The sequence below is a fragment of the Narcine bancroftii genome, chromosome 6 (genome assembly GCF_036971445.1).
Source record: "Narcine bancroftii isolate sNarBan1 chromosome 6, sNarBan1.hap1, whole genome shotgun sequence".
NCBI classification, from domain to species: Eukaryota; Metazoa; Chordata; class Chondrichthyes; order Torpediniformes; family Narcinidae; genus Narcine; species Narcine bancroftii.
The window spans coordinates 171,441,781-171,469,312 of record NC_091474.1 but is presented as its reverse complement, the minus strand read 5'-3'; the positions used below and the strand labels follow the sequence as shown (position 1 = coordinate 171,469,312).

Here is a 27,532-nt window from a genome sequence, read left to right as displayed (position 1 = left end):
TGTCTTTACAAAGGCCCTGGGCCTGGATAGTCTGGTTTGAGCAAAGCTCTTGCATTTTAAATGAGATCTGTTTTGTGAAGTGTTTGCGTGAAGTGACCTACACTCTAAACCCCCACAATCTCCTTCTTTCAAAAACATATCTATATACATTATAAAATATATAATCCGTCATAGCATCCCGTGCAAAAGGAGGCAGGACCTCCAGGATTAATGTTGGCGCCCCGGGAATGTGGGTAAGCATTTTACACAGGAGCCTATGCAAAACGCATCAAAGTGATAATTCTGTTCTATCCCCACAGTGCTATACAACCTTGTGCATAGGATCCTTGCCTTCCTTAGGGAAGTCCACAGTCAGTATGAATTGGAAACAATGTCTCATTCTCATTGACAATTAACACAAGTGCACCACAAAGATGCATGCTTAGTTCACTTTATACCCACAACTATAAGGGCTAGGCTCAATTCAAAGGCTGTTTACAAATTTGCCAATGACACCACAGTCATTGACAAAATTCACAGATGACCATGAGGAAGCACACTCAACAATAGCAAAACCAAGGAGCTGATCATGGACTTCACGAGGAAATCAGGGGAACATGACCCAGTCCTCATTGAGGAGTCAACGATGAAGAGGTTCCAGAGAAGGTAAATATTTGCTGAAGGTTATAAATAATGGAATAACTGACAAGGAAGCATGATAGAAAATAAATCTGAAATATATTTTGTACAGAAATGTAAGTAAAATAAGGATAAAAGGAACTGAATCAAGTGAACAACTGTTTGAAATGAGGTTGGGTCTGCAAAGCATATTGGTTTATTATAAATTTCTACATTTTGTTAATGGTTATAAACTTGAGTTAACAGAGGATATTTTTTTTAAAAATGCTTGGGCAATTTTTTTTGGAAAAATATCCAAACATTTGTTTGAGAGAGAGAAAAGTTAGGGAAAAATATGCTGAGGAAAAAGGAAATTAAATATTCCAGATTACTAATTCTGACAAATATTAGGTACACACAGCCCTTTTGGCCAAGAGCCCATGCTGCTCAAATACCCCAATTAATCTGCAACCCAATTTTTTTTTTGGAGGATGAGAGGAAACCAGAACTCCTGGAGAAAACCACGAAGACACTGCAAGAACATACAAATTCCTTACAGACAGCACCGGATTTGCACCAGTGTCGCTGGTATGTTCCACTGCTATGCTAACCATTCCACCCTTTATATTAAAGGTTTCAGCAAAAATAAATATTTGTACCTGAATATAAATGGGCGTAATAAAATCCACTCTTAATTATTTGATTCTACTGGTTTTTCAACCAATGTAGCTACAGGTGGTCCCCTACTTATGACCTACGTGACTTATGACCATCCATATATATATATATAACCGGAAAAAAAATACTGTACAAATTTTTTTTTAAAAGTAAATATAAAAATTACATGTCAAGTCCTGGGAATCCAGGGGTTGTTTATTTTGATGGACCAATATGGCAGTGGCCACAGGCTGGGAGGGCACTGAGAGACACTATTGCCACCGAATGAGTTCTACAGCTGTATTTTCGAGACACAAAGACAGTGGCAGACCCGGTGTTCAAGGTGGGGGAAGGTGAGCACTGGTCCACAGTTACATACGGTCCAATAGGTCAATTTCGAGATCCGACCGATCGGTCAGAATGGAACTCGGACATATGTCGAGGACCACCTGTATTTCAAAAAACACATTGTTTACTTTAAAATTATATTCCTTCATGGAACTTTAAACATATATTGAAATAATCCTGTATAATAATCTTTATAAAGATTCATTTTGACATCCAAGTTGGGATTAACCCAATGTGAGATGTTTCGATGGCATCTGTATGAATAGAAAGAATGGATGCTTGGGTGGGCAACAGAAGGATAACACTGGTCAATGAAGATTTTGCTTCCTGAACACTTCTGGGTGTATAATATTGATTTTAGGAAGCTGAACACGAAAATCACCTTAAAATTTTCCTTTCACGTACCATTTTTAGATACAACTTAGTTTTATCATTTCATATTTTGTCATATTTTATCTCTACTTCAAGCATACAAAACATGTCATTGAAAAATCATTTTTTGACTCTGTACTTGGAGTTCCTCCCAAGCATGTACAGTCAGTTACAAACATGATTAAATGTTTCACCATGCAAAAGTGGTATCAGGACAACTGGAATCCACCAATCCTAGCCACCTATTGGTGGACACGAACATGAAAGGGATCAGATGCTGAGTACAAACTAAAATCAGCAGCAAGACATTTTTCGGTCAGTTGAACAAACACAATGTGTCAGCGTCATTATGCGATTAAACCTGCTAAATTCAATAAAACAATGTATCTGCAACTTCCTACGTGATTCAGCAAATCTGAAATTAACTTTGTGTTCAGCTTGAAGATGTCTATTATTATTCCCAATTTTTTTTTTGCAAGAAGCAAATCTTTTGAAAAAAATTGTCCAGTGTATTCAGCATCCAAGAAACCATAAAAAATAGAATTAAAATTTTTAACAATCTATATTCACAATTTCTTGAAACACTTGCAATTGGCAGGGAAAATTTCAAGGGCTTTGAGTGAGTTTGGTGATGAGAAGACCGAGGCAGGTTTTAAGGACTATTTATGAAGTTATTTTTTCCTGCTGTAGATTCCTGCTAAGCATTCTGAATTAAAGCATTGGCTCAGGAGAACATTTGTGCAGATACTTATTTTGACCCATTTTCAAGATGCAATAAATGTAGACTATGGCACCTTTCACATTGTTTACTGGGGTTGGGTAGAGTCAATTTTAAGTTCAATTTTGTTTTCCTTTGGGATCAATTTCAATGGGAATTAATTTTTTGAGAGATCTTTAGCACAATGAGTGAAGTACTGTCAAAATATCAATGTTTCAGTATATTCTTTCATTAAAATGTGACCGGTGAAAAAAAGCAGTAAAATCATTCTCCTCTCAAAAAAGATACTTAGATTTTAGATTTATTGTCAAGAGTATGGATATAATATACAACCCCGAGATTCTTTTTCCTGCAGGCCAGGCAGAATTTGTAATTACCAGCACTGTAAACCATCCTCTACCGGCACCACCTACGGCTCCTAGAACGCTTCCACCAGCGTTGTCTCCGCTCCATCCTCAACATCCATTGGAGCGCTCACACCCCTAACGTCGAGGTACTCGAGATGGCAGAGGTCGACAGCATCGAGTCCACGCTGCTGAAGATCCAGCTGCGCTGGATGGGTCACGTCTCCAGAATGGAGGACCATCGCCTTCCCAAGATCGTATTATATGGCGAGCTCTCCACTGGCCACCGTGACAGAGGTGCACCAAAGAAAAGGTACAAGGACTGCCTAAAGAAATCTCTTGGTGCCTGCCACATTGACCACCGCCAGTGGGCTGATAACGCCTCAAACCGTGCTTCTTGGCGCCTCACAGTTTGGCGGGCAGCAGCCTCCTTTGAAGAAGACCGCAGAGCCCACCTCACTGACAAAAGGCAAAGGAGGAAAAACCCAACACCCAACCCCAACCAACCAATTTTCCCTTGCAACCGCTGCAATCGTGTCTGCCTGTCCCGCATCGGACTGGTCAGCCACAAACGAGCCTGCAGCTGACGTGGACTTTTTACCCCCTCCATAAATCTTCGTCCGCGAAGCCAAGCCAAAGAAACCATACTAGAAGAAGAAAAAAATGTAAACAAAAGAAATGAAAATAAACGGACTGCAAATACAGAAATATAAAATCCTTTTATTTGAGATTCCTTTATTGTCATGTAATACAATAGAAATCCAAAATCCAGATGCCAGAAATCCGGAACACCCAAGAAAAGTCTCGGCTTTTGTGTATACATAAGCGCCACAGATGCACAACGGCAACAAGCTACCATCCAGAGGTCATGGAAATGGAATTAAAAATAATTTTTTTGTATTTTATAGGAAAAAGGTTTTGTTAATTTACCTGTTTATTCTCCTTAAATCTGAGTTTTAAAAGTATTGCCCGAGAATCAGGAAAATCTGACCCAATCCCCGATAAGTCCAAATTTTAGGACTTCTACTGTAGTACAGAACATGTAATATAACACAAAATTGCCTTCTGCCTGCTGCAAGGCAGAAAAAGAGTTGCTATTAGTGTTGCTGGCACCCTTTAGTGCAAGAGAAGTAAAAGACAGTCTCTTCAATGACACTGAGTATCCGTGGATTCAACTCCAGCACTCCCGCCGCCTCTGCAGCCATAAAGACTTCAGTTCGAACTCTCGGCAACTCAAACTCCAGATATAAAACTCTGACATGATCAGGAAGCATTTAGCACCCAAAACCCTACGAAAAGCCATTCTTGGCCTCAGCACCCTCTCTAACAGTATTATTCTTCAGTAATAAATAATGAGCAAAGTACATCCTTAAATGTGTATCTGAATGAGATTGTTGTTCAAGAGTCTGTTGGTTTGCAGGTAGCATCTATTCCCAACATGGAGGTATGAGTCCTGTGGCACCTGTACCTCCTTCCTGATGGCAGCAACAAGAATACAGCATGTCCTGGGTGATGTGGATCCTTGACTGCTGCTGCTCTCCAAGAGCAACGATCCACGTAGATGTTCTCAATGGTTGGGATAGCTTTGACTGTGATGGGCTGAGCTGTGTCCATGACCTTTTCCAGGGCTTTTTGATAAGAGGGATTGACGTCCCAACATCAGGTCGTGATCAGCCAATCAGCATACTTTCCACTACAAATGTGCCAAGCCTCCGAGGACATCCTGAATTTCCGCAAACTCCTCTGGAAGTAAAGGCGCTGACATGCTTTTTTGACGATGGCATAAATGAGTCCAGGAAAAGTCCTCTGAGAAAGTAACTCCCAGGAATTTAAAGTTTCTTATCCTCTCCACACCTGATCCCCAATGAGTGGATTGTACACCTCTGCTCTTCCTTTCCTAAAGTTTACAGTCAGCTCTATAATCTTTGTGACATTAAGTGAGAGGTTGCTGTTAGTACATCTTTCAGCAAAATTTCCAATCTCCGTCCTGTGTGCTGACTCATTGCTCCCTTTTATACGGCCACTACAGTTGTATCATCAGCGAATTTGTATGTGGTGCTGTTATCATACCGAGCTATACAGTCAGAGGTTTTAGACTATTTACATTTTTTCACCTCACATTTATTAAAATGTTAAAGTTTGCTTTCCCCATTTTTAATTGTTACCTTTTTGTGAGTAGAAAGATTCAAATTTTTGAACAACTTATTGCCCATCTAAATTTTTGATGAACAAGATATTAAGAGGCAGAATCTGCAAGTCAATTAGTAAACAATTGCATGTCAGAAAACAAATGAAAAGGTGAATGAGGACAAATGCTGTCAGGTTCTACCTTGCCATAATGTGTACTGATTATTCAGAGACATGTGCTCTTCGAATGTGCCTGAATTGTCCCAAGAAGTGACTGCAGACATGTATAGCACAACAAGAGAAGGAAAAGAAAACTGATCAATCTACAACTAAGGATTGTTACATAGTTAATTTTTAAAAGTGTAAATGTACAATTTATTTTCTCCTCAATTTAAAACAGCCTTACAGTATTGTAAATTATGTCCAAAAAATAATGTTTGAGGCTGACATCATGTGTGTTTGTACTTGAGGAAATGAGAGGGAACTGACAATATAAAAATGTTTAATTTACCTTTTTGGATAAAGAGGAATGAAAATGTCTTCTTCAACAGACATGGTTATTCTCATGATAATACATTTCCTCAGGGCCTAATTTAAGGCAAAATGGTCAATGCATTAAAATATACGGTGTCTTTCTGAAAATATTTCAAGCTAAGCATTGATATCTTAAAGAAAGTCAACATGTTTTGGTTTGAAGAGTGGCAATCTTCTACAATAACTCAACAACAAATCATCTCATACTATGTAACAGTCAAGTGTTGGAAGACAAATATTTAAAATCCCTGAAATTGTCAGCAGACATCAGTTTTGCCTTCTGTCAATCATCAGTGACATTTTGGGCAGCATTTCCACAGTAGGCCAAAGTTCAATTGGTGTTTAAACCTTGTTAGTGGAGTTGAGGGAATAGAGGACCTGTGAAACAGACATTCCACGTCAAGTCAAGATAAGCAGGGGTGTTCAGGCCCTATAAGCAGTTCTTCCAAGCAGAAGAGCCAGTCCATCACAATCAGATCCAAGGAATTCATTCAAGAATATAACTTCAAAAACAGACAAAATAAAACTCTCATGCTCAATATACTCCCATCCTTATACCAGATTGAAACTTGTCCAAACTAGTATAGTGAATTTGGTGTTCACCATCTTGTTTCCTCTACCCTGGAGAAATTAAAAACTGGATAGTTGCTTTGTTGAGCTTCTTTGTTTAGTACACTGGCCTGATACTTTGGCTTGTCTGCCACTTTAGTTTTTCTATCCCACTTCCATTCTGATCCATTGTCTATGAGCTCCTGCACTATTATATAAGGGCTATTGCATATTAGAGCCTTAAGGTTTCAAAATTGAATCCTCAAACTTCAGGTAACCTACTTTCTGTTTCTATCCAAACTGGACATTTCTGTTCCAAGTTACAGTCCCATTGAGTCTGAAGCATTTTGCTCACCACATTCATTCTAATCCTATCTTCCATTAATGAGTCCATAAACTCTAAATGATTTAACTGCTTACCTACACCCTTCTCAAATTCCATAGGCAACATTGCTTCCACCTCTTTCTCCAGCAGTCCATTCCAGGTACTCACCACACTCTGGGTGAAAATTACCCCTCAGATCCCCTCCAAATATCTTTTTCTGCTGAATGACTGAAGAACTGCTAATACAACTCTCTGAGACTCCAATATTTATTAATACTATAATATTTATATGCATATATGTACTGTATTTGTCTGTACATGTTTTATGACTGTATATGTGTTTGCAGTATGGATTGAAGAAGAATGCTGTTTCGTCAGGTTGTTCTGGTATAATCAGATGATACTGCCCAGTAGCATTAACTTCTACAGTGATGAAATGCTTTGAGAGGCTAGTCATGCCCAGAATTAATACGTAACTAGGCAAAGATTTGGACCTGCTGCAATTCACCCGTCATCACAATCGCTCCACAGCAGATATATCGCTGGCTCTCCACTCAGCTCTGGATAACATCAAAAACAGCAAATCATCCATATGGCTGCTCTTCATTGACTGTAGCTCAGCCTTCAATATCATTACTCCCTTAGTGCTGGTAAAGAACCTACAAACTCTAGGTATTTGTACCCACCTCTGCAACTGGATCCTTGACATTCTCATCAGAAGTCCTCAGTCAGTATGAATTGGAAACAATGTCTCCTCCTCACTGATTATCAACCCAGGCGCACCCCAAGGTTGTGTGCTTAGCCTACTGCTCTATTCATTATACACCCATGATTGTGTGGCCAGGCACAATTCCAATGCTATCTACAAGTCTGCCAATGACACCACAGTTGTTGGCAGAATCACAAACGACAATGAGGAAGTGTACAGGAGGGAGATAGATCAACTTGTTGAATGGTGTAACAACAACAACCTTGCACTCAGCATCAGCAAAACTAACAGGATGATTATGGACTTCAGGAGGAAGTCAGGGGAACATGATCCAGCCCTCATTGAGGGCTCAGTAGTGGAGAGGGTCAAGAACTTCAAATTTCTGGGTGTCAACATCTCCAAGGATCTGTCCTGGAGCCTCCACATTGATGTAACCACAAAGAAGGCTCACTAGAGGCTATACTTTGTGAGGTGCCTGAGGAGAGTCAGTATGTCACCGAAGACTCTCGTAAACTTCTACAGGTGTACCGTGGAGAGCATTCTGGCTGGTTGCATCACTGCCTTGTATGGAGGCGCCAATTCTCAGGACAAGAACAAACTCCAGAGGGTTGTTAACTTGGCCTGCAACATCACAGGCGCCAGACTTCACTCCATCCAGGACATCTACACGAGGCGGTGTCTTTAAAAGGCAGCCTCGATCCTCAAAGACCCCATTACCCAGGCCATGACCTTTTCACTCTGTTACCATCGGGGGAAAAGGTACAGGAGCTAAAGACGAGCACTCAACGACACAAGGACAGCTTCTTCCCTGCAGCCATCAGATTCCTGAATAATCAATGAACCAAAGACACTGCCTTCCTTTTAGTGCACTAGTATTTTTATTTTTTATATAGTAATGTTGTAAGATGGTTATAATATGAATGTTTGCACAATGAAACTGCCGTAAAACACCAAATTTCATGACTTGTTCATGACAATAAATTCCGATTCTGATAAATAAACTTCAACTCGAAATAAATCGACATTCTTTTCTTCTATTCACCTCGGATGTGGGGAAATGTTTCCTGCAGTATACCCTATCTATACCTCTCACAATTTTATATACCTCAATTATGTCCCCTCTTAACCTCATCTTCTCCAGGGAAAACAGAAGGATTATCATCTTTATCATTCTTAGATATTTTTTTCTAAGCTGTACATAATCTCCAGACAAAACCTCCTTCCTCATCCAACTTGGTTATCGAGAGTCCATATTTGTATCTACATGGCCCTACTACAACTGGATCCTTCCCTCCTTCACCAGTGATATCTTTTTGATCTGTTCAGCACTTTGGTCAACACGAGTTGTTTTATATGTGCTGTATAAATAAACTAAGCATAGAAAACATGTCCTTAACCAAAGAACCAGGCAGGGAACACAGACCTTGGGACTTTGTCTTTGCTGTTATCTTTGCTGCAGAATACAGCATCTATTCCTGTAACTATGCTATCCTCTATGACTACAGCTTTATCATTTCTTCTCCCTCTTGAATAGCTGACCATACCACAGCATAATGAACACTTGCACATCCTTTCTGTTATCTCTATCTTCATCCAATCAAGGAGCCCTAATCTACCAATTTGACATGAGCAAGACCTGAGAGCCCAAAGCTACCCTCTAACTACTTTGCAGTCACAATCATGCTGTCCTTAACCATGATCAAATTTAAGAGGTGTGATTGCCTGTCAGAACAGGGTCCCACACTCTCACTCACTCATCGGGCCTTGCTTTCTCCCCATGAACCCAATGACCAGATGATCTCTACAACTTGCCCTCACTTATCAGCAATTCCCTTGGGATCTCCACGTCTCCCCATTTTCCCTTACAATTTGCTTTCTCTCTATCCCAATGCTGACAAAGAGTATTTTACCTGAAACATGAACTCTGTTTCACTTTCCATGTATGCAACTTGCTGAATGTTTCTAATATTTTCTTCTTTTATTCTAACACTGATTCCTTGTTGGTAAATAGCTTCAATTCAGAACCAATAGCATAAATAAGAACTCTGTCTACAAGAATTCAACTTTGTCCAACCAAAATCCATATTTCTTAGGAGCTGGATATCAAAAATTTTTGAAAATTTATGTTAAAAAACTAAACCACTTATATCCACCAATTTAGTAACTCCAAGGTTGCCAAACTACAATTTCCCAAACCCCCACCCCAACCCCAGAAACCTGATTGAGAATCTGCATCAATCCTTTCTTTGGCTGTAGTCATGCAAAATATGGGTAATTTACACTCTCAAGTTATTGTCATCTGATTGAACAAGTACAACCTGACAAAACAGCATTCTCCAGACCACTATGCAAAACACGCAGACGCATAACCAGACATCACACAGGAAACGAGAAATTGCAACAAAACTTGCCTAATTCATTTTCTTTTCCACAATGGAAAGAAAATTTCAGGAGAATAATAACAGCCAGAGAGTTAACAAAGCAAGATATTTGTTCATGTTAAATGTGAAAATTATACCCAGTGACTTCAAAACCTTTCAACTACCTGCTTAAACCAATGATGGAAATTTATTTCACAGAATGACTGCTGGACTCTTTCACTTAGTGGCACTGTACAAGATTATGTCCATTCAGAGTGTAATCCCAGATTCCAGAATGCTGATATTTATGCAAGGGGAAAAAAAATACTGGAGTAATATTATCTATCTATAACATTAAGTCTGAGCTCAGCAAGTTTTCAAAATGCCTGTAGCAGATTCCTATACCTGTGTAGCTTTACTTTGTTCATCTTTAAAAACATCATATTCTTCATCCAGTTTTCTACAGATTTGTACTAAACTCTGTGTTTGTGACGATGACAAAGGATCCCACACATGTATTACAAAACCTGCAAAAGTAAAATTAAATGAGACTTTCTCAAATAACTTGAATATTAAATGTATAAATTTTTCATTAAATGTAAAAATATAAAGGACAGCCATATGGTATAATTTCCATTGCTATCAGTAAACATTGCAATATAATTAACACTACAACGATTTCTACAAAAAAGATGAAAAAACAAAATTTAAAAATGTTGATATTTAAAGCATGAAACGATGTATATTAATGATTTGGATTGTAGAATAAATGGCCTTGTGGCTAAGTTTGCAGATGACACAGATAGGTGGAGGGGCTGTTAGTGATGAGGAAATGGAGAGGCTGCAAAGAAACTTAAACAGATCAGGAGAATGCATTTTATTTTGCCATTTCTTTGCCTAATGTTGTAAAGTGGACGGACATGTGCTGGGTGGAAGGAATAAAGGGACAGACTATTATTTGGATGCAGAGAAAATTCAAAATTCAGAGGTGAAAAGGGACTTAGAAGTTCCCATAGAGGATATAGAGGATACCCTAAAGGATAACCTTCAGGTTGAGTTGGTGGTGAAGATGGCAAATGCAATGTTGGCATTCATCTAGAGAGGAACAGGGAAGTAATGTAGAAGTGATGCCTCACTTGGAGAACAGGGTACAGTTTTGGGCTGCGTATTTAAGAAAGGATATGCTAGCATTGGAGAGGGTTCAAAGAAAATTCACAAGAATGATTCCTGAAATGAAAGGATTAGCATATGAGGAACTCAGCAGGTCAGAGTGTTATTTTATATAGCAAAAATAATGATACGTAACCAACATTTTGGTCTTGAACCCTTCATCAAGGTACGACAAAATGGAGGCAGGCACATGAACAAAATAGTGGGGGGGGGGGGCAGAAGCAAGGGGCAGGAGATAATAGATGGATAAAGGAGAAGGCACACTACCAAGCTGCGGTAGAAAAGGGGACGGTGCTGAATGGAGAGGGTAGGGGGTGGAGAGCTGGTGTAAAGAAGACGAAGGGAATGGGAAGAGAGATAGAACAGAGAGTAGGCTAGCAGAAACCAGAGAAGTTGATGTTAATGCCATCCGTTTGGTGTGCCCAGACAGAAAACTAAGCGTTCTCTCTCCAATTTACAGGTTGTCCTGATAGGACAGTATATGAGGATATGAACAGACATGTCAGCATGGGACTGGGGGTCAGAATTAAAATAATTGGCCACTGGGAGATCCCTGTCACTGATGCAGACAGAGCGAAGGTGCTCAGACTGTGTCCAGTCTCTCCGATGTAGAAAAGGCCACAACAGGAGCATTGGATGCAGTAAACGATGCCAAAGAATACACAAATGAAATGCTGCTTACCTTGAAAGGACTATTTGGAGTCCTGAATGTTTGCAAGAGAGGAGGTATGAGCGCAAATGTGGCACTTACTGCAGCTGCAGGAAAAAGTGCCAAGGGACAATTAATGGGAAAGTACGAGTGGGTGAAGGAGTCACAGACGAAGCAAACCCTATGGAAAGCAGAGAGGGGAAGATTCACCTGTTGGTGGGATCATGTTGCAGTTGGAGAAAATTATGGACGATAATGTGTTGGATGCAGAGGTTGGTAGGGTAGTAGGTGAGGCCAATGGAAATGGTATTTATTATGCTTGAGGGCAGTGGGAGCTAGGGTAGATGAGCAGGAAATGGAAGAAATGTAGGTAAGGGCGGAGTTGATGGTATTGGAGGGAAGCCATGTTTTTGGAAGGAGGTGGGACATGTCTGATGATCTGGACTGGAAAAACTCATCTTGTGAATAGATATGTTGGGAAAATTGGGAGAAAGAAATAGAAGTAAGTCAAGGTAGTTGTGGGAGTTAGTGGGTTCGTAAAATATATCAATCAAAACCTTATCTCCCGTGATGGAGACAGAGAGATCAACAAAGGGGAGACTGTCACCAAAGATGGACCAAGTGAAATTGAGGACGAGGTGGAAGATGGTAGCAAAGTGAATGAAGTTGACGAGCTCATCACAGGTTTATGTGGACATCAATATATTATTCCTTTGATTTGGAGAAAGTGGGATGAGTCAAAGGAGAAGTTATTAAGAGTGAAAATAAGTTCTGCTAGGCAGAGGAGGGTGACTGGTTAGGTCATGCTGACATGTCCCCCCCCATAGCCTGACCAAGACCACTGTTATTAGCTCAGAGAACCCCAAAACCCAGCAGCAGCAGAAATTCACTAAGACAAATGGTTTTCTTAAACAAAAGTTGCTCTTAATAATCTTTAAATATGAAAATCAAACTTTAACTTATTACTATTAACTTAATTTAACCTAACATAACCCCAGATTGTGACCCTTATGCAAAGTCAATGACTTGAAAGGATTGCCAGCTTTTTCTATTCCTATTACAATTCATTCACAAAATACAACACAAGAAAATGTAGATCTTGACAAATTACCCTCAATTTTAGAAATGACTGTTTTCTCGATTACTGTCAGAAGTAGCATTGCATCAGACTTGTCCCTTTTGTTCAATTCTTCATCTTCCACATGACAGTACACCTCCAAAGCTGAAATCCATGGCATTTCGAACAAGTATGAGCAATCATGCTAAACAACAAAGATGTACTTTTAGGAATCTTTACTACTCCCATTTAACTCCAGCCATTTCACAGTAATACTGCCAGATACTAGAGTAGCATGTAGACATCCAGTGAATTAGTTTTAATCTCTTGATGATCATAAGGGTTTTCTCTGGATGCTGCTGTCTTCTCCAACAATTCAAAGATATGCTGAATGATCAGGTAAATTAGCTACTGTAAATTGCTCCCAGTGCAGGTGGATAGGAGAAGAAATGGGGAGGGGGGTAGTACATGTGCAACAGAATAGATTGCAATATGTACTTTATTCATGCCACACAAAAACATGGTGGATATACTTTCCCTTCATAGTACATGGAAGGAGAGACAAAATGTGACTAAATGGTCAATGGCAAACCTACTCCAAGGCCTCAGACAGATTTGCTCTGAAGTATTTAATGTGTTTTTACATTCTGCTTCTGTAAATCTGTTACTGGACATTTTAGACTCTGATGTACTTTCACAGAGCATAAGCTAGGCTGATCCACTTACTAAGATCCATGATCAGCTCTTTGAAGGGAATCAGTAAATTACACTCAGTAAATAGGGAAATTGGAAAAAGGAAGACATACAAAAACCTCTTATTTAATTAGCAACATTTATTTTGGTGAACTGTTGATGGTGCACAGGATATGCCAACCAATAGTGAAATGATGCCTGATGCCCTTATTATTCATACAGACAAAAAAAATTAATACAAAAATACTGTTGAGGTTTAAATGAGGTAGTCATTCCATCAAATATTTTTATGTGTAAGTGTGGGCAATAGCAAATCTCAGAAGTTTGCAAAACTTATTTGGAACCCACACTTTTAAGTGCCACACAGCTTTATTATCCATCAAAAACAGCCAGTAAATTGCTCATTTGTTTTTCTTACAACTTTCCTTCTGGAGGAACTGATTATAGTGTGTTTCTAAATGGATAGGTCAGAGGCTTTGGAAGGGAAGGATACACAAAACTTTGCCCCAGTAAAATTTTTGATCAAAAAGCAGAAAATGCTGGAAATACTTAGCAAATCAGGTGGCATCTATGGAGAGAAATTGAGCCGACTTGTCAGGTTAGCTGAAAATGTATCACCAGTCCTAAAGCATCTAGAAGGCTTCAGACAAAATGCCACCTGTTTTATTTGTTCACATAATATGATCAACCAGAGGACAAGTGCAGAGTGCATAGAATATACTTGCTGTTTAATATAAGGCATACTTTCCAAACCTATAGAGCTATCCTCCCCCATCATATAATGCCAATTTGTAACTCAACATTTTACTCTGTTTGAATCTCATCCAGAGGTTTGATAAATATCAATACAGGTATACCCCGTTTTACAGATACTTGCTTTTATGAAGAAACCTGTTTTCACTTTTACAAAAGAATTTGAATAGGTTTCCGTTTTTTTGAAAATAGCCTTCAATTGTAGTGAATGGGTCTTCGCTTTACACCAATTCAGCTTACAATAGGTTTCGTAGAAACGCTCTAGTTTCATAAAGCAGGGTATACCTGTACAACACTTACTTTTAGAGGATTCCAGCCAATCAGTTGCATACGTATTAAAGGATTCAGGATTTTTTGAAGACAGAGTCCTATATAAGCATCATGATATGAATCAGGAAATTTCTCCCGCCACAGCCTAAATTTGGTAAAAATGTTGTCAACACTGCAAAAATCCTCATGCACATCCTCAAAAATCTTCCTGGATTCCTCCAGAATACGATCTAAGTTAAAACACAGAAAGGTTTGTTCAAATAATATTAAAAACCTGCTATATAATTAGAACCAAAAAAAATTAAAACCCAAGTCTCACAAAATTCACAGATCAAAGCACAAAAGATCAAAGCCATGTCATTGACAAGTTTTGTCTAAACCAGTAAGCATGCATTTGGTTGCAATTTAATTGCTGATTACTCCATTATAAATCAACTACGAAGATTTTAGTTTCAAAACCATTTGCTACTTCTAAATGTGTATTTCATTCTGGGGTACAGATACAGATGATCTTTGTGATATTTGAGCACTATTTTGGATGCTACCAATATTTGACATCAGCTAATTGCTTGTAAAAGTTCAGTTTGTAGGGCAGAAGTCTCCAGAAGAAAATGACTGCTTTTCTGCACATTTTTGTCAGCATTGTTTGGCAGTGGACCATCATATTGATGAGACTTTGTATTGGTAAAGTGAAACTAATCTGAAGTGTTTATTTAAATATTATAGATGTAAACTAACATATCAACATCTACAAAATATTGAATTTCAAACTATTTTTGTCCCTAATGATGCAGAAAGAAAAATGTGTAATGTATCTGTCAGAACTTTCAGGACAAAACCATTGCAGATAAAAATAATACAGCTGTACCTTGTTTGGCATGGAACTCAGATAGATCAACTGGTGATACTTCATCATCACTGGACATGCCATAGTGATGATCTGCTTCCTTGCCTGCTGCCTTTCTTAAGTGTTCCCTTTGAGCCCTATGCAGCAAGAGTGCACGTTAAAAATAATGATCTTTCAACAAATATTGAAAGTATGTTACATTTACAGTTTTATTACCTTTTAGCTTCTCTCTTTTTACTATGTTCCTGTTTTGTTTTGGTGCTGTCTTTGCTCCAACTGCTGACATCACCTTTGTCTGCAGAAAGTAGCCAAGTGTATTTAGGTGATTAAATAATATTGAGATTTAATGCACAGCACAAATGATGTGACAGTAATGACCTTTAAAATAATTACTGAAGACATTAACCTCCAGTATTTGACGATTTGTGCGCAAATCGACTTGTACACTGTATTAAATAAATATGTAGAAATAATTACAGAATTGTCGCTTCACGTCTTGCCAGTATTTTGGGATTGTACGGAAATTTTACAGTTTGAATTTATAACCCACAAAGGATTAAAGAATATGCCTGAAAGTTACTGAAAATAATCATCCAAATCAAACTTAAATTTGTAAAGCCTGCTTTTAAGATCAACAGAACAAAAAAAGAAAGATCTTAACAAAATGAGTGTTGAAAATGATTGAACTAACTTGATAATTGCCAAATATCAGATGACTCATCTTGAACATCATCTTGTCTGCATTGCAGAAGTTTTCTTGCTTGGTCTTGCAGTAAATGATGCATTTCAGATTCCAGCTCATTGATGAGATGTATCTAAAAGAAATACGTTCAGTCAATGCCTTTCTTCTCCACATCGTTGTAGGAATAATGCTGCATGGTATTGTTGCTGTACTGGAATTTCATAGACATACATTTCAACATCCTAATACACATGATATGTCCTTTGATGTGCATAAGCTCTTTTCCAATGATTAAAACACCAAACCCATCAATAATGTTTGCTTCTATTTTCTTTAATTTCTTTTTTGAAAGTGGCATTGAAGTACACACTATACCAGTACACAGTTGTCAGTGAATCTGAATCGTCATTGAAACTGGAACACAAGCCTCATCAAAGGGTCAGCAGAGGAAAGGATAAAGAACTGTCAATATATCTGAAGATCATCTCTGAAGATCTATCCTGGCCCTTGTCTTCATATAAATGCAATCATGAAGAAAGCTCGTCAGCAGCTATACTTTGTTAGGAGTTTGAGGGGATTTTGTATGTCACCAAAGACTCTTGTGAATTTCTATAGGGGGTACCATGGCGAGAATTCTGACTGGGTTCATCTCTGGCTGGTATGGAGGGGGGTCAATGCACAGGATAGAAAAAGGCTTGAGAGTTGTGACCTCAGTCAGCACCATCATGGGGATTAGCCTTCACTCCATAAGGGACATCTACAAAAGGAGGTGTCTCAAGAAAGCAGCCTCTATCATCAAAGACCCTCACCAACACCCAATGGTATAAAAATGGCTCTTCCTCTCCGCCATCAGATTTCTGAACAGACAATGAACCACAGACACGATCTCATGCTTCTCTTTTGCAGCGATTTATCTATTTATTTATAAGTGTAATTCATAGCAATTTTTGCCCAAGTGATGCTGCTGCAAAACAACAAATTTTGTGACATGTTCATGGCAACAATTTCTGATTCTGAATCTCAAAGCAAAGAAGCAGGTTCTTTGGCCCTTAACGATCATGAAGTCCCATCCACACTAATCCCATTTATCGGGACTTAATCCAGTAATTTTTGAAAATTGAAGTGCTCGTCTGGATCCTCCTTAAATACCACTAGACTCTCTGCCTCCCACGCACCCTCAAGCATGCATTCCAGATTCCAACCATCCTTTGATCCCCTTTAAATCTCTTATCCCTTATCCCTGAAACCGACCTCTAGTGCCAAACACCTGTTAATGGAAGAGATTTCCCACTATACTATCCATGTCTATCATAATTTTGTACATCTGTATCAGAGCCCCACTCAGCCTCCCATGCTCCAACAAAAATTAATCTCCAGAGTGTCTCTTCAGAACTGGCAAATCCTTTCTGCAACTTTTCTAGTACAGTACAATCATGTCCTCTCTGTCAAATAGTGACCTGACTTCTACACAGTACTCCAGTTGTGGCTGAGCTAATGTTTAATCAAATTGTATCATAACCTGCCTGCTCTTGTACCTTAAGCCAGGTGAATGACGGCAAGTATTCCGTGTGCCTTCTTCACCACCCTGTGTACCCTTTGCACAGCCTTGGAATTGTACATGAAGGTGCATCTCTTCCTCAATATTGGCCAAGGCACTATCATTCATTGTAAAAGCCCTACCCTTTTAAATTCAATGGTGATGGAAATGGCATTGGCTGGGAATGAATCTTTGACATAATACTACGAAGTTCTGCATGAATACAGTGTTTCCAAGAAAGAATAACCTAGAACTTTTCAAAGTACAATTTTAGTCCAAAGAAGGACTGAGGAGCTAGTTTCAAAGCAAGGTAAGAGTGAAAAAGGAAGAAGGAAAATCACTGGAGAAGAAAGAAGGCCTTACCTGCACATTGAAGCAGAGAGCCACTGTGGAGAGGAGCAGGCAATCTCCGGTGTTGGTGAGTCCCCAGAGGAGTGGTGTCCTCCTGACCGGCGGACTCCAAAAATGGCTCTCAGAGCCAAGAAGAGGTGCGCAGCTGCGCATGCGCGAAGAGTTACGCATGGGCAGTGCGCAAGTAAAAGAAAAGGTTAACGCCTACGGGTGGGGGACTCAGCTGAGGAGCAGCCAGCTGAGAGACACCCAGGATCGGAGCGTTCGGCTGGGGGAAGTAAACAAGAAAGAAGAAGAGTGGTGAGAAAGAGAATGAAAGGCTGGGAGGGTGAGTGGCAACGGGACGATCGACAGGGGGACGACCAGCGGCAAGAGACCCAGCGGCGGGTCGACCTGCAGCAGGGGGCCCAGCAGCGGATTGACCTGCAGCGGGAGGCCCAACAACGGGTCGACCTGAAGCAAGAGGCCCAACAACAGGAGACACAGCAGCTGGAGGCCCAGCAAGGATATAGAAGCAGCTCACCAGAGAAGGATGAAGATACAAAGGATGAAGAAGACCAAGAATTTTAAAGGAAAGAAGAAGGTAAAATAGAAAGACAAAGTTTAGATAAAGCCTTTTTAGAAGAACAAATGAGGTCATTAAAATAATGGCTATCATTAAAATTTAGTACAATCAAAAGAAAAATGAAAAGAGCTGAAGACAGAATGCAAAGCTTAGAGTTAGTTGGTCATGACTGAAAGAGGGAAAAGAGTAGAAAATGTGGAGGAATGAGAAGCTGCTGTAGAAATGGAGATAAATGATTTAAGAGGGAAGTTGGAAGAGAGCGGAAAAAAATTAAAGAGACACAAGATTTATTGTCACAAAAAATTGACGTATTGGTAAACTACAGAAGGCGAAACAACATAAAAATGTTGGCCTGAAAGAAGGCAAAGAAGGATCAGATATGAAGGAATTTATAAAAGGATGGATCCTGAAGGTGCTGGGAACGACAGACTCACATGAAGAAATAGAAATCGAAAGGGTGCATAGAGCTCAGGTACCGAAACCGCCACCACATCAAAAACCAAGATCCATAGTGGTAAAATTTCTAAGATACACGACAAGAGAAAACATACTGGAGCAGGCAAGAAAGAAGGTTAGAGAAGACAATAAGCCGTTGGAATACAAGGGTGAAAAAATATTTTTTTACCCGGACATAAGCTTCGAACTTTTAAAGAAGAGGAAGGAATCCAACACGGTAAAAACAATCTTATGGAAGAAAGGGTGTAACTTTATATTAAGACATCCAGCAGTACTCAAAGTATTCATTCCTGGGGAACGGAATAGACTGTTCTCGGACCCAAAGAAAGTCCAAGAATTTGCTGAACATTTGCAGGACAGGAGAAGAGAGGAGAAGGAGTGACAAGAAGGATGATCGGCAAGAAAATATACAAAAATATGTAAAAATATATAGATAATGTATATATAAAGATTTAAAGATGGATAAGAGAAAGGGAAGAAGGAAAAAAAAGAGAGAGCTTTGTTGTAAGTATAGGAAAATAGTGTTCTCTGGGGGGGAGAATAATGGTCACTGCGAAATCGGTTGACGCTTGCGAGTAAGTTTGCAAACCGAATGGAAAGGGGAGTTGTGGTTGCCGTCAAGGGACAGGAGGCAATCCAAGGAGGCGAGGTTCATTTGGGGTTAATGGGTTATTGCTTGTGGGGATCGTTGGGGTATTTCATGTCTTATGTCTTAAATGCGTTGTCATATATTGAGATTAAAAAGGAAAACTTAAAAAACAGTAATGGGAAAAAAAAGGGGATGGAGGAGGTGAAGAGGTGGAAAAGTGAAAATAAAGATATACGATGGCTACGTTGGATCAGATGACTATAAACATTAATGGAATATATAACCAAGTTTAAGTGTATCCCATTGGAAAAAAAATCACATAATTTAAAAGACAAAGTTACAATAATCGAAAAAACCTGGGAACCATATATGGAACATAACAGAGAGAGCAGACCACCACCACCTAAAATGATAAGAAGATAAACACGATCAGATTTAATGTGAATAAGTTGATGATACATCTTTTTTGTTTGTATTCCTTTTGTATAAATATATTGCTTTATTGTATTTTATATGTCCAAAACCTACAGTTTTTGGAGGGGGGTGGGAAGGGGGAAGGGAGGAATGGGGGGAAAAAAGAGAAAATGTCACTGTGAATATTTAAAGAGATGCATCTGTAAATATATTGGTTGATATGGTTCATTGTGCGATAAATAAAGAATTACAAAAAAACATACATTAAAGGGAAATCACTCCAATGATCGGAGTCATACCTCACACAAAGGAACCCAGTACCACTGCAGAAATTCCTCCAGGCACAGCCTTCTTCAGCTACTTTGGCTTCCTTTTGGGAGCATTGCGAATGACTAAAATATAGTCAATTCTATGTGCAACTCTTAGGTAAATGAAGCAACCCCTGTCCACATATAGCAAGTACTAGAGCTCCTGCTATGATCTTGAAGATTGACTGGTCTTCCTTTGTAAGATGCAATTCCAGTTATTGGAGTTCTCTCCTCTGATATGTGCTGATAAGTAATGTTTGATCCACAAATGAAAATCTTTAACATGAGAGTCTAACGACCTAGCTTAGCACTAACATTACTGTGTATTCCACCATCAAAACTCACAGTGAACACAAGAGCAAATCACAGGTTGAGTGTTTTGTGTTTAGGATTTATAAGCTTGCATTTCAAGCCCAAGACTCAAATCAGGAGCCTCATGAGGCATGCAAAATCATGAGAGAAGTGCATAGTCACAGTCATTTCTCTTGAGTAGAATTCAAAACTAGACATAATAGGTCTAAGGCAAGGGGGAGTAGGAAGGGAAGATTTAAAAAGGCGCAACTTTTTCCACACAGAATGAGCTACCAGCAGAAGTGGCAGAGGCAAGAATAACTGCAATTCTCAAGATATTTAGACAGTGTCACGGATAGGGAAGAGTTAGAGGGATATAGACCAAGTGCAGGAAAATGGGACAAACTTAGATGGGCAACTAGGTTGACACAGACCAAAGGGCCTGTTTCCATGCATTACAACTCTTATCACATTTGCCTGAATGAGTTCAGCTCCAACAACATTCAAGAAAACCAATACCATCTGAGACTAAGCAGCCCAGTTGAGTAGAATCCAATCTACTTTCCTAAGCATTCTGTTTTTCCATATTACTTATTTTGGCTATTGCATGTACAAAATACACTGCAGATATTTAACCAACCTACTCCAACCACAAAAACCATAAAGAAGAACAAGAGCAGCAGGTACACAAGAACATGACCACTTGCAAATTCTCCTCCAAGTCCACTCTGCCTTAATTGGAATTAATTAATTCATTCATTCCTCTTCTTTAATCATTGGGTCTAAATCCTGGAACTCCCTACCCAAGAACACTATACCAGTATTTTCACAAGGAGAACTGCATCAGTTCAAAACAGGTGTTTATATGCCCAACATGTTGATTATATTCACCATTTTCATTGCAGACCACTACATTTACTTCTCCTGTCACTATACAAATTGACACTTACCAGTATTTTATTTAATCAATTTAGCTCAATATGTGTGTATTTTGTGGCCAGAAGCCCAGTCATCACTATTCTACCATAGACCAACTCCAGATGTGGGAAGCCTATCTTGCTGCAAACAATCAGTGTTTTTAAAATGCAAAATGAATTTAGAATACTCAAATTTGCCTTTTATCTGACATTCAAAGCATTAAACAGATCAATCATATAATTATTCATTGAAAGGAATATAATCATCTTGATTTCAATCCTATATATCCCCAATGGGAATAATTGGTTTGAAGATCCTGCAACATCAAGAGTCCAGCAAAAGATTACATTAGAAACAATCCCTAAATATGCTCAGGGCTTCTGTTTGGCTAAATGCACTATGAAGCCTAAGACATCTTAGCATTTAAGTAGGTAAATAGGTTGCATTCTTGTAGTACAAGCCAGCTGCTCTAAACCTTATACATTATATTCCAAGTTTGGATTCAGAGATGTACAGAAGTGAAGGGTTCATTGAGAGTCAAGTCAGAGTCCTAGTCACAAAATAATTCTGCGAAGTATGAGTCCTTTTGGTTCTTTTACCTTTTCATTGAAGCAGTTGACGAGGTTTTTAATATAGGTTCGCATTTCTTGATAAAACCGGTAACGAAGACCAGAGTCGGATGCTGCTTCCAAGTGTTCAATTGCGCACTGTGAACTCTCAGCAGATTCTTGGATCTTTTCACGTTCACGATGATGGGAGCGGTGAACTTCTTGCAAGGACTCCAATCTGAAGAAATGTTACCAAATAATTCACAAACCAGTTTTGAAATGTAATAAAAATCAGAAAATCCAACAGAAGTGCACCAAATTGTCCCTAACTTAAACCTTAGTAGATAGGTTTGTACATTATGGCCCATAAATTTGTATTCTTCTTTTGCATGGATGTAGACTGCATGCTAAAAGTATAGCTTCTCTATGCCAAAAATAATAGATTAAATAAATTTTGCAATTTATTTTCCACCACTGTAGGATAGGCTCCTCACACACTGATTTGGTGTTACTTCATATGAAAATTTATGTTATTTTAAATTTACAAATGGCTTTTGGAATTGTACTATTGGTACTGCTGGTAGAAATAAAGAAATAGTCAAAATAATTCCTTACAGCATTGATTGGGTAGACAGTCAGAATCTTTTCCCCAGGGTAAAAATATCACACACTGGAAGACATGAGTTTAAGGTGAGGGAGAGGAAGTTCAAGGGAACTATGCAGAGCAAATATTTTTACGAAGGGATTAGTAGGTGCCTGGAACAGCTGCCAAAAGTAGTGTGGAAGCAGATAAAACAGCAGCAATTAATTCCAGAGATGGACAAACTAAATATGAAGGAGATGGAGGGATATCTATCAAGTGCATGCTGAGGAGCTTTAGTTTGCCCACTCCAGCAAAAGGTCTATATCACTGGCTCTACACAAAACACTGGAACACCTCGACTACATAGATGCATACATTAGGATGCTCTTTATTGATCTCAGTTTAGCATTCAACACCATCATCCCTTCAAAAGTAATCAGCAAACTCCAAGACTTGGGTCTTAATATCTCACTGTGTAACTGGATCCTGAATTTTCTCACCTCCAGACCTCTATTAGTGAGGATTGTCAAGAACATCTTCTCCACCATCTCCATCACATGGCTGTGTACTTGCCCGCCTGTTCTACTCACTTTACACCCATACTACATGGCTTGGTACTGCAACACTATTTACAAATTTGTTGACGATACCATGGTAGTGGGCTGTCTAAAAAGGGGTGATTGAAAACTTGGTTGAATGCTGTATTAACAACAACCTGTCAAGGAGCCATTAGGAAGGGAAAACCAGAGGTGTACGATCCAGTGATCTAAGGGGGAAATCAGAGATGGAGAGAGTGACTAAAATTAAATTCCTGGGAGTTACCATCTCAGAGGATGTTTCCTGAACCCAGTATAGTAATATAATGGTGAAGAAAGCATGGCAGCGCCTCTGCTTCCTCAGGAGTTTGTGGAGATTCAGTATGACATGAGCAACCTTGGCAAACATCAACAGATGTGTAGTGGAAAGTGTGCATACCAGCAGCGTCGCAGCCTGGTATGGGGGTACCAATACACCTTAGTGGAAATCTCTGCCAAAGGTAGAGGACACAGCTCAATATGTCACAAGCCAAACTTTCTTCACCATTGAGAAAATATACATGGAACACTGACATCATACAACAGTAGCAATCATCAAGGCTCAGCAGCACGCAGGACATGCTCGGTTCTCATTTCTGCCATTAGAAAGAGGTATAGATTCTTCCCATCAGGTTTAGGAACAGTTGCTACCCCTCCACCATCAGACTCCTAAATAATAAAATGAATCAGACTCATTTAAGGACTCTTACTTGAACATTATTTATCATTGAATATGGTTTTTTTTTTTCTGTATTGCAGTTTGTTTACATTTCTTTGTATACATTTCACTCTTTTGTATACACAACTATTTTCTTGAGTATAATTGACAGGGTATTAAAGGTTACGGAGAGAAGGCGGGGACGGGGTACTGAACTTTAAGATCAGCCATGATCTTGTTGAATGGCGGAGCAGGCTCGAAGGGTCGAATGACCTACTCCTGCTCCTATCTTCTATGTTTCTATGTTACCAATAAGTAGAAATTCTACAGACCCACAGGAAAATAGAATCTCAGGATTGTATATGATGTTATGCATGTACTCCGTCAATAAATCTGAACTTTGACATCACGGTTGGTTGGCAGAGACATGTGGGCTGAAAAGCCTTTCCTGTGCTGTACAGTTGCATGTTTTACACAAATTCTTGCAATACAATGGTGCAAGATCAAGAAAATAAGGCAAGATGCTGAGGAAATAAAAATTGGCATTGGATGCTGGCAAATTTAAATACTAGAGCCAAATCAAAGGAAGGTAACATGCAGTTACAACAAACAATTAGGAAATGAATTCTAAATAACTTGTTTATTTTCCTAATTGTTTGTTGTAACTGCATGTTACCTTCCTTTGATTAAATAAACAAGTTATTTAGAATTCATTTCAGTGGATACATAAGCCAGTGTCAATAATTAATGCCCATTCCTCAACACTTTTGATTGGTCATGGTCTCACCCCTCTCCATCTCAATAACCTCTTACTGCCCTTTAATGTTCATAGATACAGTATCTATAACATTGGCTTTTGATTGGTCTCTGAATATAACTGACTTTTTAGTTCCCAAACTCTGGATATTTCCCACCAAATCTCTCTTGCTTATTTACTTCTCTTTTTAATCTTCAATATTGGCCTTAAAATCTGAGGTTCTGTTAGAGGTGTTATGCAGCAGTGCTCTGGTGTGGACCCTTCAGGCATTAAACAGCCTGTTAAAGGAGCCAATGGTGGTTTATTTTAAAGTCCAGCAACCACGGGCCCAAGAAGGCAGTTCCCACGTTTGGCAGTGGCTCGAAGGTTGCAGACTCAATGGAAGCAGAGGACTGGCATAGGGGGTACCAGAAAATGGGGAGACCACCTCCGTTTGATTGAGGAGAAGCAGAGGAGGTGATCCTATGGGATGGTGACCATGGTGGTGGACCAGCAAGGTGACAGATTCGCAGCTGAAGAACACAGAGGGTACTGGTGACTCAAGGTGAGGAACCCACACAGGCTGCGGCCTACTGCGGTCAAGGGACTTGCACCAGGCTGCAGACAGCTGGACACTGGCTGAAGGTGTACCAGATACAGGGTCAGAGATAAGAGAGGTTGCCAAGGGCATTGAAGGTCAGAGATTTGGATCTGGAGCTCGGGTTGCCAATGGTTTAGTCTGAAGGTGGTGAGGCTACAGATACTGTGGGAGCATCACAGGCGAATCCATGGACATTTAATAACTCTTTGACAAGGGGAATCTTTTTCTTCTCTTTTTTTGTCTGATTGCAAGGGGTGTCAGGCAATTTCTGCTGATGGCGAATCTTTGTTTGCCTTACAGTGGACTAAAGGAAATTTCATGTAATGTTATATTGTCATGTAATAATACAGAAAATAAAAGAATCTTGAATCTTGTTTAACTACATCCACACCACCTATTCATTCCAATTGTAAACAGAATAATTATAAACATTGGATAAAAAAATTTTTCAAATTACTTCCAACAGTACCAATGTTTCTGAGTGAGCCCCTTTCATTATGTTGAAGATGGAATGACCTTCCGGAAGAGGTAGTTGCGGCAGGGTCAATTCTGTCATTTAAGGTTAGATGAGTACCTGGATGTGAGGGGGTTGGAGGGTTATGGGCAGGGTGTAGGTAGGTGGAACTAGTTGAGTTTCACATAAATCGGTGTGGACTAGAAGGGCCGATTATGGCCTGTTTCCGTACTGTATTATATGGTTATATGGTTATATAGGTTACACTTTATTACTTAAAACATTATCTACAATTGAACATACTTGTTGAGTAATCTCTTTTTAACCATTTCCAAGTTGACTGCTGGAAGATTCTTCAGGTTGTCCAACATCTTATTCTCAATGAGTGTATTTAGCTGGTGAGCCGTCTCAGTAAATGGTGACTGAGAAAACAGACATGAATTAGGTAATATGACATCATCTATATATGCTTGCTGCAACAAATGGATAAGCAGACTGATAACTTTGACACAGTTCAAACACATGGATTAGCAATCAAAAATATCTACCATCTAACAGAGGAACACCAATTCCACAGCTTCTCATCCAAGATGCACACCATTTAGATTTGGAACTTGCCCAGCTTTTAACATGGTTGGATCAAAATCCTGGAATTCTCCACCCAACAGTACTTTACCAGAAGTACTGCAACAATTCAAGACTGAGAGGAGTCACGTGATGGAATAGTGGCCGGTAGGAGAATACCAGCCCTCTCCAGAAAAGAAGGAAAAAAGTAAGGAAAAAACAAAGCCCCAGACACACAAATCACAACAAATAAAAAACAAAGGTGTGGAGGAAATGGCACCAAAGAAAGAAAAGCCAAAAACAACGTGAAGAAAAGAAAGAAAGACGCCGGAAGAGAAAGGTGAAGGCCTTCCCTGTATGATAAAACGGGGACCCGCCGTGGAAAGAGGAGCCCACTCACTGAGGTCAGTGGAAACCCTGCAGGGTCGCGACCCATCGAACGCAAGACTGCAAAGATGGCTCACGGAGCCAAACAGAGGTGCGCAACTGCACAATACCGACGGGAAGGAGGAACAACTGTGGAGTGGAACTCTACAGCACAAGCAGCTGAGAAAGACCCGACAGCAGGACTCCAATCGGGAAGATACAAAAAATAACGGGAACGGGAGGGGTGAGAATGAAAAAAGGAAACCAGAGACACAACAGATAACCACCCCAGAAGAAGAGGACCAACATCAAGACACCATAAAAAAAAATACCCAACAAACTGAGACAAGCAGCCCAACAAGAAAGTCAGAAGAGACACAAATACAAGGAAGAGAAGTAGAAGACACAAACTCTAGAGAAGACACAGAAGAAAAAGAACATCAGTTCTGCACAGAGAAATAGAAGATAAAGTGAATGGACAGTACATAGATTTTAAAAAATTTAAAGAATATATGGAAACATTAAAAGAATGGCTGACACGAGAATTTAGTGAAATAAAATGAAAATTGAAAAGTACAGAAGAAAAAGTGAGTAGAATAGAGTTGGTCATAACAGAAACAGGGAAAAGATTAGACAAGGTGGAAGAACGAGAAATAGCCGTAGAAATGGAAGTGAACGACTTAAAAAGAAAATTGGAAGAAACTGATAAAAAAGTTAAACACAGGAGTTGTTAGCTCAGAAGATGGATATAAGGAAAAGCTATAATAGGAGAAACAATATAAAGATAGTGGACCTTAAGGAAGATGAAGAAAGCAAAGATATGAAAGAATTTATAAAAGAATGGATCCCAAAGATCCTGGGAATGCCAGAAATGCAGGAAGGAATGCAAATAGAAAGGGCACACAGAACATTAGCCCCGAAACCACAGCCACAACAAACACCCAGATCCATTTTAGTAAAATTCCTGAGATATACGACAAGAGAAAATATATTGGAGAAGGCAATGAAAAAAATGAGAGAAGACAAAAAACCACTGGAATACAAAGGTCAAAAAAAAATTTTCTACCCAGACATAAGTTTTGAGCTCCTGAAGAGGAGGAAGGAGATTAACGCAGCAAAATCGATCCTATGGAAGAAAGGCTATAAATTTATGTTAAGATATCCAGCGGTGCTTAAAATAGTTATCTCAGGGCAGCAAAGCAGACTGTTCTCGGATCCGGAGAAAGCACGAGAATTTGCAGAACACCTGCAAAACAG

The 27,532-nt window shown here is 39.3% G+C and overlaps 1 protein-coding gene across 8 annotated transcripts in view; it reads right to left on the bottom strand.

Moving 5' to 3' along the window:
* Positions 1-27,532, bottom strand: part of LOC138736735 (intron Large complex component GCFC2-like) — a 77,108-nt gene that overhangs the window by 10,990 nt on the left and 38,586 nt on the right. For 6 of the 8 annotated variants that reach the window (XM_069886729.1, XM_069886726.1, XM_069886727.1 and 3 more), the window contains 9 exons: positions 25,649-25,767; positions 21,790-21,976; positions 15,771-15,894; positions 15,296-15,374; positions 15,101-15,216; positions 14,263-14,462; positions 12,571-12,721; positions 10,046-10,167; positions 5,675-5,751 (listed from right to left, as the gene is read on the bottom strand). In XM_069886729.1, coding sequence (XP_069742830.1) covers positions 5,675-5,751; positions 10,046-10,167; positions 12,571-12,721; positions 14,263-14,462; positions 15,101-15,216; positions 15,296-15,374; positions 15,771-15,894; positions 21,790-21,976; positions 25,649-25,767 — 1,175 coding nt within the window. Of the gene's footprint in view, positions 1-1,441; positions 1,704-5,674; positions 5,752-10,045; positions 10,168-12,570; positions 12,722-14,262; positions 14,463-15,100; positions 15,217-15,295; positions 15,375-15,770; positions 15,895-21,789; positions 21,977-25,648; positions 25,768-27,532 lie in introns of all 8 variants that reach the window. The other 2 variants (XR_011340534.1, XR_011340535.1) reach the window with 2 other exon arrangements.